The sequence below is a fragment of the Podarcis filfolensis genome (assembly GCF_964270895.1).
Source record: "Podarcis filfolensis genome assembly, chromosome: 7".
NCBI classification, from domain to species: domain Eukaryota; kingdom Metazoa; phylum Chordata; class Lepidosauria; order Squamata; family Lacertidae; genus Podarcis; species Podarcis filfolensis.
Window position 1 is genome coordinate 61,825,295 of NC_139603.1, and position 14,977 is coordinate 61,840,271.

The 14,977-nt window shown below is 41.9% G+C and overlaps 1 protein-coding gene across 1 annotated transcript in view; it reads right to left on the minus strand.

Annotated features, from left to right (window-relative positions):
* Positions 1–13,286, minus strand: part of MRPS28 (mitochondrial ribosomal protein S28) — a 32,216-nt gene extending 18,930 nt beyond the window's left edge. Inside the window, exons 1-2 of the mRNA XM_083623487.1 lie at positions 12,987–13,286; positions 6,476–6,657 (exon numbers count right to left, since the gene is read on the minus strand). Coding sequence (XP_083479613.1) covers positions 6,476–6,657; positions 12,987–13,121 — 317 coding nt within the window. The 5' untranslated portion in view covers positions 13,122–13,286. The remainder of the gene's footprint in view (positions 1–6,475; positions 6,658–12,986) is intronic.
* Positions 13,287–14,977: the final 1,691 nt, after the last annotated feature.

Consider the following 14,977-nt stretch of genomic DNA (forward strand, 5'->3'; position numbering starts at 1 on the left):
AACCTCTCCCACATATTAAAAAAAAGCACACAACACAATTTTTCAACTCTCCTGGTCTCATGCTACGTACAATAAGGGGAAGCGGCTACAATGGTCAGTGTATGGGTGGCAAATGCCCACAGCTGAGGCTGGCACGTACTGATTGTAATATGCATTTTCATAGTCTATAAACTTATTTAATTACTGTATCTTTAAAAAGAAAAGGGTAGTGGAAAGATTTGCAAGTATGCCTCACAATACAGAAGAGGGGGGTTGGGGACTCATTGCAGTCCTATTAGACTGAGGCTAGAGAAGACATGGCTTGTCCGTGGGGCTTCTGAGATAGATGAAGCTGATTATTGTTTATATTTACTACTGTATGACTGATCTACCGCTTGCTGGTGTTGCAGCTATGTGTATATTTACTGTTATGTAATTCAATGATTATTTAATTGTTTTATTGTGATTCTATTTTGTTAGCCACCTTGCAAGTTCTTTTGGATGGAAAGACTAGGTAGAAATAGTGTACTTAAAATATCTGATACTAATAAATAAATGGGTCAGTAACTGAATAAGGCTAATCCAGAAGCACTCCTGAAAAACTCAGAAGCTTATGAAAATATGGAAGTGACTTGTATATTATAAAAAATAACCAGAAATATACAATCAAAATTTATCTGCCCGCTAATGTCCTAGTTTTCTCTTATTATTATGGCACCCACCTATCCATGTTGAATGTTGTTGTGACTTAGACTCAAAACTCAAGTAGCCAGCTAAAAAGCAAAGAGCTGAGAGATCAGTCAAATTGATCAAGTGAGCTAGAATTATATCTGACTTTACATTCACTACAGCCTTGTTTTCCAAATTCAAGTTCATCACCAATCTTGCAACAAACATTATTAGGCCCTGAGGAGAATTGTGACTTTCAAAACATCTGCCTTTAAAATTCCCTGGAAAATACACTGGAAACAGGCTTTTACATTGGAGGATTTTCAACTGGTACCATGAATGTCAACCTTTTTTATGCTGAAAGCAAGGCAGCTGCAATAAAAATAATTTATTGCCAGGAATGCTATTACCACCCTAGCACACTTACCACTTAAGGATTTAAACTTACGCATAATAATGCTATAAATATTGAGCTCCTAGCAGCTCAGCCTAGAGGGATGGTATAACATACATATGTGCCACAGCAGTAAGTCAGTTATGAGAAAGAAAGTGACAATGGTATTAGAATATGAAAAGAGGCAGGAAGGCAAGATACAAAATGTACTCCCCAAACTTGGCTCACAGTCACTGAGAAACTAGATCGGGAAATACAAAACAGCCAAATGTACAGCAATGGGAAAATGCTGAAACAGGTAGGATGAAGAAGTTCATATCACAGCTTTCCCCCCTTACATGTATAAAAGTATCTACCTTGTTGACCTGTCAGTCTCACTAATCCATCCTCTACTTCCACTTAATATCATTAAAGTCAAGCTTTCAAGGACCTAGACACTGTAGAGAAAACCACCTATTTTCCCCCCTTAGGGCGGTAACCAGATGTCAATAGCTGCAGCTGTGACTACATAATTACCTGTTTGCATTAACAAAGACCACAGTTTAGATTTAATAGGTCAGATGACAATGCAGCAAAATGCATTTACCCTATGATTACCCCTTTCAAACATTCTCTCACTCGCAACTTCGACCCTGGGAACATTGCAGGCACAGACTTGGGTCAATAAGAAACATTGGCCGGCACAATAGGCCTTGCCTCAAACAGCGCTGTTGACAGACACCAGCACAAAGGAAGTGAATAGAGTCCCCCTCAGTTCTCACACAGAGCGAAGAATGAGTCAGTGTACTGCTGCTTTGGTGCTCTGTTTGTACAGTGTATACAGCTTTTGTCCTCAGCCACTGTTCCCGGCTCAATGGGGGCTAAAGAGCCTAGGAAGTGAAGGAGGAAGAATGGCGCTGCACTCTCTTCTGCAGCCAACAGAATATCCATGTGCACATGACAAGGTCAAATGAGAAGCCTAAAGTCACCAGTTGACTCTCTCCCACCTTAATTACTCCCACAGCACCTCTGCTCTTCCCCTGAAGATCCAGCAGCAGGGACTTGGAACAACTTCTACCACTAGGATGTGAGCTTGAGATTCACTTTTGTGATTTTTTCCTCTCTCTAGTCAATCCTGGTGCCTTGGTACATTATTGCTTTGTTAGACATCTGAGAACTGCAACTTCTAAAAGAATACAAGTGGCCTGGGACGTCGAGTGTTAAAAGTGCACAAAGGTTGCAATCCTAACCCACTTACCTGGGAGTTAGTCCTACTGAATTATTTCTGAGTAGAAATGGTTCAGACTACACTGATAGTAGAGTCATAGCCAGTGCTTTTTTCTGGCAGTACACAATGGTAAGTAGTACTGCCGCCTTTTGGGGGGGGGGTGAGAAGGCTCTTGGACCACATCAGAGCATTGTGCCTCCTTTCCCAAACCCAGAAAGTGTTTGCCCAACTTAGGGAAGGAGACATGATGCTCTGACAGGATTCTGGAGCCTAGCTGCCTCCTTCCCAAAGTTGGACATGGGAGGCCTCTTCACCTGAGCAGGAGCAGTGCCTTGGTAGGTGAGTAGGTGGGGAAGGGAGAGTCAAGCAGCTAACCTGTCCTCAAAGCCCAGAACCCCTTTCTCCCAATTTTTAAAAAGCAAATGTGGAACCAGAAAACATGAGGCCTTCTCCATTTCTGAGGCATGTTTGGTGGCAACATGCAAAAATGGTTGCTTTCTTGCAGCACCCCATATGTGGAACTTGCTGTCCCAAGAGGTTTGCTCATCTTCCACTTTGTGTTCCACCAGCACTTAAAGACTCTTCTTTTAGAGCAGCCTATGATTATGAGTTGTTCTCTGTTTAGTACTGGCTCTCCGGACCCCATTTTTAATGCTGCTTCATTAAAACTGTGTTATTAAGGGTCCTCAGGGGGAATTGGTTGGAGGTCACAAACAGCCAGAGCCAAAAGTAAACAAGGAAGTATGCAACAACAGCAGCAAGAATACTTATTGCAAAGTATTGGAAGACACAAGATTTACCCACCCTGGAAGAGTGGCAGATGAAGGTGATGGACTATATCGAACTGGCGGAAATGACTGGCAGAATCCGAGACCAGGGAGAAGAGTTGGTGGAAGAAGATTGGAAGAAATTTAAAGAATATTTGCAGAAATATTGTAAAATTAATGAATGTTAAAATGATGCTGGATTGAAAATAAGTGGCATTAGCAACAAAGTTAATAAGAATATGAAAAAATGGATTGATAATGGATGAAAATATATAGCTATAATATGTTAAGATATGGAGTTAAGATAAATGAAAGAGGGTAAGGATTTGCTGAATTGATTATGTAAATGGGAATACAAAAAGGGGAGGTGTGAGGAGGTCAAGGAAACAAGCAAATGAGCTTAAAGATATCAAAAATGGATTTGTTTTTAATTTTTTCTTATCTATTTGCTTTTTGTATCTTGTATTTTTTTCTCTTTTCTTTTTTCCTTTTTATGTATTTTTGTATTTTTTGTATTTTTTCTTATTTCTTCCCTTTTATGCTTTTTTTATTCTGTAAACTTCTGTTTTTTGTAAAATCTCAATAAATATTTTATATATATATAAAAAAGTAAACAAGGAAATTCCTTATTTCTATCTATGCCACCATAATCTCTCTCTTTCCCTTTATTTTCTATAGGGGAGAAGGTGTGAAGCGGGGGGGGGGGGAGAGAAATGGTTACATAAATCTGGTGACCCTATCCCAATCTTTCTGCTCAGATGTCCTTGACCTGGCCTGGCAAGGGCAGGAAACCAGGAAGTTCTATTCACCACTGATGGAAGCACTACCTTTGTCCCAGCCTGTATAGTCTCTAGAGGCAATAGGAAAAAGGTGGCACAAGGGAAGAGATATATTCCTAGCCACTGCCCCAGCTGGGACGCCAAAGTTCTCCTGAAATGAAATATTTTAGGGAGTCGCCAAAGTTATTGAGCCGCCATGAACTGGTTAACATTTAGTTCAGTTCAACAGTGCATCTACATGTTGCAAGCAAAGGATACGAGTTCATTTAGAAAAAACTGAGTAGACCCTCAAGTACAATGACAATACTGATGGATTGTGTTTTGCAATGACTTGCACACTGGCTCCAAGATGTAAATTCTGCTAGCTAATGCTTAATTGTCTACAGCGCTAAACAAAGACGTACTCCAAAAATGGGTACAGATTCATGGTCTCAGCAATTTGGGCAACAGTGTTTTTGTGGAATACCAAGCCACAGAAAGCAGCACCTCAATTTGCGGCTGAAAATAACTTCTTCAGAACAACAAAGTGGGTGGCAAAACAAAAAGTACACTGTAAGGCAACTAAGCGAATAATATGATGTCCACAGTAGATAAAGAGTTATAATTTCCAAAGTATATACTACTATAAATAAAGTTGGGGAGTTATTTGCTGGAAGAATGCATAGATTCAGCCTGCAATCACACAGCTACTATGTGTGAGTGCTGTAAAAAAAAAGAAAAGCTGTCTATTGCTTGACAGTAGACATACTGGCACCACATGCATTGTTTAGACTAAGAGCTATGGTGAATGTGTAACAGCAGCTCTAAAATACTACCCTCTTTGAATTTAAACTTCTTTAAATATAAAATAGCAGCTATTCTCTTAAAAACACATACACTTCTATGATACAGAAACAGGACAAGGAAAACCGTCAAAGATTTCTTTCTGGGATTTCAGTAGTTTGTGGCTAGAAGCGCAAGTATTACATACTTTATTTGCCAGCAACCATCTCAAGTCACTGAAACTCACACCACCTTTTCTTTTGAGGAGGAAGTTAAGGAAAAATGAACACACACAAAAATAAACTGTTAATAATCTGATAGCTTTGGTTATTCATTGTTAAAAAGAGAAGAGCTTGCAAGGGTGTAAGTCAGCACATCTATTTAACATATTTTACAAAGCTTAGGAATTCCATCCAGTGAGGAAAGGAACAAGTTACAACAAAACCTTTTCGTTATAGTTTACAATCCTGGTTTACAGACTCTATTTTTGAAACAAGTTTTCATTTAAATTGCTTACCTTTTGCACAGAATTTTAACCAAATTTATTTAACTTAAAGTATTTCACTTAAGTCACTGGTTATTACTTGTAAACTAGCTAAAGAATTATAAAGTTTCACAGGCATGTTAGGGGACATGGGGTGGGGAAAGTGTTTCAATCCTTCTCCCTCCCATTTTCTCATCTCCTGACCTCACAAACCAACCTTGCCTACCACTCCCAGTCTTTCCTTCCCTCCCTCCAATAGCAACAACAACTTCAATGATGGACAGAAAGATAAGAAACTCTTCTCCCAGCTTCCCATCCTTTCATCCATCAATGTGGGGTTGTGTAGGGAGTCAAGTCTGCTTTACTCCAGTTGACTGTAGCAATTAGTGCAGATCCTCTGAAACGGACTGTGTTACCCACTCTTAAAGCCATGTGCTCAGCTTGCTGACAAAGCACAGGAAATAGGCCCAGTACCCATTGGAATGAGAATTCAAAGTGTAACTCTTTCTCTTTGAATGTGACAGTGTTAGGAAATAGCTGGTATGTATATTTTAATCTTATCTGACCCCACTGTTGCATGGCAAAATTATCTAAAACCAGAGACCCAGAGCCACATTTGTTTAGTTATTTCAATTCAGTCAGCTCTCATTTCCCTTCTGCTCCCCATACCTCACTTCCCAGAACCATCTCAAACCCTAACTTCCCATGAACAGCATAGAGATCTGTGGGAAGGGCCTCTCTCCAAAATCATTTTTCTATCTTCTGTTAAGACTTGTTTTACTCATTTTGCTTTCTACTCTACCCTGTTCCTTCACCCATTCTGCATCCTGAGGCCCATCTGATGCCTCATGCAATTCCTGCTAGAATGCAGGAGCACATGTGACAGCAGCAGGAGATCATTGCCAGCAACACTATGAGCAGATTTTAAAAGTACTAAAAGCAATATTTAGCCATAGCTGCCTGTTTTAGCTCCTTCCCTTCTTCTGGAGCCAGGACAAGCAGGAGAAAAATTATACACCTGTACTGCCTCATTAAGAGGCAGAGGGGTGAACAGGTTCCTATACTGACATTAAATGCAAAGTATCTTTTATGGTCACTTCCCTTTAGCAGCTGGAAAGAAAAGAAAAACACAGACTTTTAAGGCAATTATGTGATTGTGAAGTTTCAATATCTGAGGTTGAACTTGTCTGAAATACATGAATATTCAACTTTTATCACACATATTATATTAAATAATAATAATAATAATAATAATAATAATAATAATAATAATGATGATGATGATAATAATAATAATAATTTATTTTTTATACCCCACCCATCTGGCTGGGTTTCCCCAGGCACTCTGGGCAGCTTCCAACAAAATATTAAAATACAATGGTCTGTTAAACATTAAAAGCTTCCCTAAACTTCCATCATGAATGTTTTACTTACTCGCCATCTACTTCTGGTCGCTTGCATACACAATGAAATTTGCCACCAAAATCTATATACAGATCATCTTCTGTGATGTGGAAAATTTCTCCAATGGCAATTTTGTCTTTGCAAGGTCCCATCTGAATTAAAGGAGAGCGCCTCAACATGGATGCAAAGGATTCCGCCTTCCTGGAAGGAACCTAAATAAAAAAATATTAATTTTTATTTAAGTTACGCATTTGGTGCACCAGCTCATTCAACAAAACACTAAATAAGCATACTTTTGTTTTAGATCATTTTATTCCCAATCTAGAGACAACAATAGGCAGCAATAGCCTACATTCAATGATCCACCTATATACAGTCAAAAAAATACCGATGCTATTTTTTTTAAACCTGCTATGTGGAGAAAAGACTGGGATTGAGTAATTCCACTCTCACACCAAATGAGTGATTGGTGCTGTTAACTAGCACGTCACCTATCAACTGCTGTAATTATAAGCTGGGATAACCACCAAGGTGCCTTCTAGATGTTGTGAACTATTAACTCTTATCATCCCTGACCACTGATCACTCTAGCTGGGGCCGATGGGAATTGTTGCCCATAATATCTGCAAGGCACCATATTGGCTACCCCTCAGCCAAGGACATTTACTTGATTGGGACCGATTCTACTGAAACTTCTTATCAAGGAAGTAGCACAGGCTGATATATGAATGAGCCTTTCAGCTGCACATGCAGTCCCTTCACTTCTGTGTCAGCAGAACTTCTTATTTTGTCTGAACCAGCTTGGGAGCAAGCCAGAATATCAAACCAACTTCCAATCATGGTTTCCTATCCAGGCATGTTCCGAAGCTTTTAACCATAGTTCTCTGGTATGGGCAAAACAGGAAACCTGTCATGACCTCAGAGCCTAGTGGCAATCAAGACACAGAGTTAGAGGCTGCAGATTCACCAGCTAAGTAGTCAAACTCTGAGCCTGATGTTGGTGTTCAGGGGATCACTAAATCCAGAACTGGAGGGGCAGGAGCAACATGGACCAGAACTAACAGAGCTAGGCCTGATGGAGATAGAAATGGAATCCTCAGAGGCACCTTCTTCCCTGGGTCTGAAGAACCAAAGACCTCCCAACCCACCACGCAGGTCCAACGGGACAGAGAGTGAAGAAGCACCCATTGGCAGGCACTTTGGGTTAAATCTATATAGTTAGGTGCCAGAAAGCTCCACTGCTATAATGGGACTTCTGTTTCCTCTTCTCCCTCCTGCCTAGTGCCTCCTAAATGTGCTCTGGAGAGTCCCCAACCTCCCAGAGCTGGTTTTGGGGACATGTAGGACAAAAGAAAGGTGCATTGCACACACTGAAGTCTGTTGCACCAGCTGAGCTGCAGCACTACGTATAAACCATCGTTCCTCTAAGGCAGTGGTGGAGAACCCTTGGACATCCTGAAGGGCCAAATATTCCCTAATCCTGCTCTGAGGATTGCAGTTCTCATGAAGGGAATGGACCCTAGAAGAGGACTGAAGGAAAAAGCTCAGAAGGTCTCAGTCCACCTCTGTCACAGGCAGAGCTCTCTGAGGTTCTGCAACTGCTCACCTGCCCAGCCTTGTAGGCTACTTCAAAAGATCAGAACAGGGCAAAACTATAGTTAATTGAAGACTTCCTGATTTGCGTGTTATTGTCACAAAGGGAGGAGCAAAATGGCCTGCCTGTATGCACACCAAAAGGAATGTTCATCACTTGGCTCAATTAAGCTGAGATATGATCAAACTGAGCATTACCACAAGGCCAGATAAACAAGGAGCTGCTATAAAGTTACTGCCAAAGGGCAGCTTATGGTAGAAAAGCTAACTATGTAAATCTACCCTCAGAATTCTGTTGCCAGGTGTAGAGTTTCAATTTAGAACATTTTTAAGTAGCATGGTTAAGAACACAAGAACTTGTTGATATCTAGTAAAGCTGAATGTTTGAATATACAGGACACATATAAGTACTTCTTCACACAGTACAGGGTTAAAATATGGAATTCAATCCTACAAGAGACAGTGATGGCCACCAACTTAGCTTTAAGAGGATTGTTTGTTTGCTTGTTTCATAAAATTTATACACCGCTTGATTGTAAAAAAAACCCTCTCAATGCTGATTAGACAACTGCATGGAGAATAAGGATAAGGATATCAGTGACTAATAGGCATGTTGGCTATGCTCTGTCTCCACTGTTTCTGAATACCAGTTGTTGGAAATTGCAGGAGAGGAAAGAGCTCTTATGTTATGGTCCTGCTTGTGAGTTTCTCACAGGCATCTGCATGGTCACTGTGAAAACAGGATGCTAGGATACATGAGCAAGTGGCCTGATCCTACAAGGCTGTTCTATGTTTTCTTAATAGTGAATGAAAACATGACATCCAGATATTCATATTTTCCTTACTTTCACAGCGATTGTTCATGACACTCATGCTACCAAAAAAAAAAAAAAATGGCATACAAGAGACATTGTCCTGAACCATCCCATTTTGCATCATCCTAGCAGCTAATAAAGCCACTAGAAAACAGGAAAGTTATCACACCTCTAAGAAAGCTATCCTAGTGGTGCAAATGCACAAAGCCAAGTAACTGTCTCTGAGGTTAGGATGTCACCTCAACTGAGTCCTAGAATCCGGTCCATAACCAAGAAAAGAAAAAGGGAGGATTTATGATAACAACATAGTTTTTCCCTTTAAGCCAGGGGTAGCTAACCTTAGGCCCTCCAGATGTTGTTACACTCCAATTCCAATCATCTCCAACTAGTATGGTTAAAAGATATGTAACATTTGGAGGGCCAAAGGTTCACCAACCCTGCTCTAAGTCTACATGGCTGGAGCAAATACATAGACAAACTTTGAATGTTCATATATTACTTAATATAATATTGATAGAATGAATGAAAATAAGCATACTGTATAAAAAAGTGCAAACAAATTAAATAACAAGCTTTAAGTGACAAGCCAAGTGGAAACATATATTAGCACCATTCCGCTTTACAAGTACACAACCTCTCTCAAACACTGTCATCAACATTTGAGTAAACAGAATTTTAAAAACCCAAAGAATAACTATGCTAAGCACATATCAGCAACAACAGAAACTTCCTTCTACCTTAGAAACTACTTGGTTTATCTGACAAAAGATTTTGTACCATTATTTGGCACATGGTGGTCAATAAACATATTAGTGTATGTACACTTTATATGTATACACAAGCCAACAGCAAATAAAGTTAATAAGGTGAGAACTGAAGGTAATGAGAATACAAACACATTCTGACTCGGAAGAACAATATACAATGGACAATCTGAACATTTGCTGAAGCATGAAACCAAAAATATCACCTAGATGCTGAAAACACTAGACATAGATACCACCCAACCCAGTAAGAAACATGAGAACCACTCCTATCCTTGTTAGCACTGCTTAAAAAATAGCAGTCTGATGTTTTAGGTGTGCTGACAGAAAACAAACAGCAGGAGCAACCTAAGTGAAGTACTGACCTAGAATAATTTGTCAGCTAAATTTGAAGCCAAACTATTCTTATCCAAGATACCATACCACTTGTGTGTGTCATCTTACAAACAAATCACCAAATTTGAATTAGAAATAAAGGCAACTATAAATATTAGGCACTAACCAATAGCCAAATATGATGAGGAATTGCATATGAATGGGCCAGCAGAGGGTAGATGGAGTGCTAACAATTAACTAACAATTTAAACATCCTTTCTCAGCTCCCACCATAGAAATCAAGTGGCCTGCTACAAGACAGAGCCTCCTCCTCCTCCTGCACATTTAGTATAGAAATGCAGCTCTTCCTCCCTCCTCTGCCAGCCCCCAGTTTGCCATTAAAAAAGAAGTACCCTTTGTGGGGTTATTTAAAAGTAACACAGCAAGAATAAACACATGCATAAAATGAAGTTTTGTAAAGGTATGTTTTTATACATATCTGTAGTTCACACAAACCAGATATATGCAAAGAAAAGTATGCCAATACACGCTACTCTAACCAATCTATTACCTTCTAACTGATCTCATACCTCTAAACCTTTCTTTTCTTGTGTGTCACTTCTTAACCTAAAGATGGGGCCTCATATTTTATGTACCTCATGAATGTATTTATCCAATAAATATTCACCTCATTCTTAGACTTCTGGAGATTAAATATAGGTAGTTTGTAGGTCTGGAAAGAAAAGCTTCCCAAGTTACATTTCCCTCCTAACAGATTAAGAAGCTGTTTGGAGAAGATTTGGGGCTGCTCCACAAAATTACTTTTCTACAGATTTAAGTGGGTCCAACTGTTTTTCAGTACAAAGAAACAAACCAGATTGTATATCTAGCAGCAGTCTGCGTGACCAGAGCCATATTTCCCAGCTGTCACAATCAGAAATATAGCCCGGTTCATGTGCTATGCTTGTTTGAGCACACGTCTGAGGATGGCCGCAACTGTTTGAATACCCTAAGATTCCAAGCTGTGACTTGGAAAGGACTTCCAGGACCAAGCGCCACCTTCAGTCTTGTGTACAACTCCATTAAAAGCTGGGTTAAAAATATGTATTTGCCCAATGAAATGCACGTCTGGATTGTGCAAACTGAGCCACTGAGAATTGTCAGAAAGTGCTGTTTCCTGAGAGGAACTAAACAGAAAATAACAAGAGACTATGAGAAAAAGACTCCAACACAGGCTGGGTATTTCTCTGTTCCTACTTCAGGCTATGAGTATAAGTGTTGCATTTTCTTTGTAAAATTTCTTTTCTAATTAAAACCTAAATATTGCTTATCAGCTGATAAAAAAGAGCTAGAAACAAATACTCAATTTGTTTTATAAGCTGAATCTATGCACACTTATTCAGATTAGTTTGCGCGCTATGCCTACTTCAGTGGTGGTGATTCTTGAAGACTGCAGTCTCAAGAGCAAAAACTTATGTAGTCTTTTATTTATTTTGTCTGTTTATACAAAAATGTATATCCTGCCCATGGTGCTGTCTGTTTATATAAAAAAAGTATAAAAAATATACCCAAATGAAGGAGCTTGTATTCCAAAAATTTGGCTTCATCATGAGTACTAATTCGGTTTCATCATGAATACTAAAAACTGACGGCCAAAAAAGCCAGTGAACTCTATTTTGTTCTGGTACTCGAAACAAATTCCTGGGCTCAGAATTATTTAATTCACAAGACCTATTTAAGCAGTCAAATTATGCGTGTGTAAACAATCAGGCTGACGGCGGGGGGGGGGGGGGGGGGGACACTGCCAAGCCCTGACCACTTTGATCTTGTTTACAGCCCTCCACTTATTTGACAGAGGTCTGAAGCTCGGAGCACTCTTTTGTTGTTGTTCAGGGAACCTCCATGAAAAAACAGAATTTACTTGTGAGTAATCTAAATGCCCAAATTAGTATAAGTCTCACAGATCCACCACTCCAGTTGGTGGATCGCGACATTCTAGTAGAAATCTATTCAGTAGATTCTACGAGCTTGAAATCTGCTCATCCCTATTTTACACTACCTACCAAGGCTGCAGCCATGTACACACTGACTTGGGAGTAAGCCACATTGGGCAATAACCGGGGCTTACTCCCAAGTAAACATCCACAGACTCGGATCTTCCTGTCTTGGAAACCAGTCCCGCTACATTCCACGAGCTTGGTAAATGTACCCCTGACCATTAGCTCCAGTCGTGGCCAACTCTGGGGTTGTGGCACTCATCCTGCTTTATTGGGCGAGGGAGCCGGCGTGCATCTTTCGGGTCATGTGGCCAGCATGACTAAGCCGCTTCTGGCGAACCAGAGCAGCGCACGGAAAGGCTGTTTACCTTCCTGCCAGAGTGGTACCTATTTATCTACTTGCACCTTGACGTGCTTTCGAAATGCTAGGTTGGCAGGAGCAGGGACCGAGTAACGGGAGCTCACCCCGTTGCAGGGATTCAAACCGCCAACCTTCTGATCGGCAAGTCCTAGGCTCTGTGGTTTAACCCACAGCGGCACCCGCGTCCCATCTTGTGTATTTTACCTGGGGGTAATTAATTACAGTGGTACCTTGGGTTACATACGCTTCAGGTTACAGACTCTGCTAACTCAAAAATAGTACCTCAGGTTAAGAACTTTGCTTCAGGATGAGAACAGAAATCGTCCTCCAACGGCGCGGCGGCAGTGGGAGGCCCCATTAGCTAAAGTGGTGCTTCAGGTTAAGAACAGTTTCAGGTTAAGAACGGACCTCCGGAATGAATTAAGTACTTAACCCGAGGTACCACTGTACGCCATATAACTCTGCGGGACCGGCAGCCCCTGTCAGAAGTAAATGTGAGAGGGAAAAGACAGGCAAAGAAGGGACTGGGAGGAGGGGAGGGGAGATTCCCATACACGTCCCACACACGTGTCATTCACTGACACACGTCCACTAGCAGGGCCGGGTTCGTCGCCCTCCGCCCCGGAACAAACTCAAGCCACGCTAGAAGGAAGCAGGGGGAGGGTAAGAAGGGATGCACGTCCGCGCGCGCCGCACCTCGCTTCCGCCGCCTCCTGGCCCCGAAAGACCTTGGCGCCGCAAGCCAACTGTCGTTCCTGTAGCCCCGCAGAGGACTCGCGTCTCTAACAAAGAGGCTCTGAGGTGTCTCGCGACGATAACGGCCGCCGCCATGGCAAACACCTGCCCTGCGCTTTCCAGTCAGCCAACCTCCTCCTGCGCCGGAAACGGTCCCTTCTCAAAGCCCGCCCCGAGAGGCAGAAAGGTTTAAGCGTATCTGGGCCTCACGCCGGAAGTAGCCTAGGGAGGCACAACCCTTCTCACTGCAGTTCCGCCCGAATGAAGTTCCGTGGCAACCAAGCCGCGCGTTAGCGACGGCCGTTGACGCCCGCCCCTTCCCTTATGAGGAGGAGAAATCACGCCAGGAATCATATCGTCACGTGGCCGGCCGCGCTCGCGATGCGGAAAAGAGCTTAAGGGTCTTGGCTTTTGTGAACGCCGACAGCCTGTTGAGAGAGAACCGCGCATGCGCTTAAGCCAGACAGCAAGCTTGCTTATTTACTTATAGGAGCTGTCGCTACCAGTTACTTAATGGGCCATTTAGACATTGTAGAATGTAGTTCCCGATATAGAAACACACGAGGGAGGCAGGAGCAAGATCTGGGAAACAAGGGCAGAAATGCAAGAAAACACACCCTGGGGTGGGGACAAGGACACTGGGGGGGGTGAACCCCAGAATAGCTCACTGTAGATGCTGACTAAGGGTGGAAGGAAGAAGAGGGCAAAGTAAGATTTGGAGAATCCTGGAACATGGCCTAAAGCCCCACACAGGAGCATCCCCACACTGCAACATTTTGTTGCAGATCTCACCTATGACAGTGTCTAGAGAAAAGGGAGAATATGCAGAGCTACTGTCTTTTTTATTTTATTATGTCCTATATCCCACAACGTAAAATCATTCAAATGCTACTTAAAATAGCAGTAAAATTATACCAATACAGTCGTATCTTAGTTCTCAAATGTTTGACTTCTGAAAATGTTTGAAAACCAAAGCGCAGCTTCCGATTGGCTGCACAAGTTTCCTGCACTCAATTGGAAGACGTGTCGGACATTCGGCTTCCAAAGAACATTCGCAAACTGGAACACTTCTGGGTTTGCGGCGTTTAGAAGCCAAAATGGACAAGTACCAAGGCGTTCAAGAACCAAGGTATGACTGTAGTCTACAAACTTTAGCCCCAGTGAAGCCACTTACTAGTATATTCCACCTTTTCAAGAAGCTTAAGGTACCCTCCCCGATTCTGTCCCCCTTTATCCTCATGACAAGCTTATGAGGTACATGAGGCTGAGATCAGGGCTAGCACAAGAGATTTCACCACCACTGCCACTCTTAATGGTCCAATTCCCCTACTGGCTTCACCTGAGTTACTTTGTTTTGTTGCTGCTAGATTGGTGGAGAACAATTGCTGGAAACAGCAAGTGGGGAGAGTGCTATTGCAGGCAGCTCCTGTTTGGAAGCTTCCAACAGGCATCTGGCTGGCCATTACGAGAAAGAATTGCTGGACTAATGGGCCATTGGCCTAACCCAGCTTGCTCCTTTTTATGACCCTCTTGAGCCAGGCAGGCAAGATGTGGAGTCTTGTCACTGTTAAACCAGCAGTAGCATACCAAGAAGAAGAAATCTCCTTACAAACAATATGCCTGCTTCAGTCTGCCCAATGGTATACTCAGTTTTGCATATAGCTTTTGACCAGCCTCTATAGATCAGGTTGCCATATGCCCCAGGCCTCTGGTAATGGCCCCAGGTTCTCCAATATTGTGCTGCATTTTGGAGAAGACTAAAACAGAGCTAGATTTGTTGTGCATATACCCTTGTGCTCCAAAACCCAATGTTACTTGAGAGACATCACCACTCCTAAGGTCAGAGGGGTGCATGTGCCAGAGGAAGTGGAAGGTGGGGAAGGGTGGGTAACTATCACAAATGGCCCCAAGTATGGATCTGTTAGTTACTATAATGCAGGGGTAGTTAACCT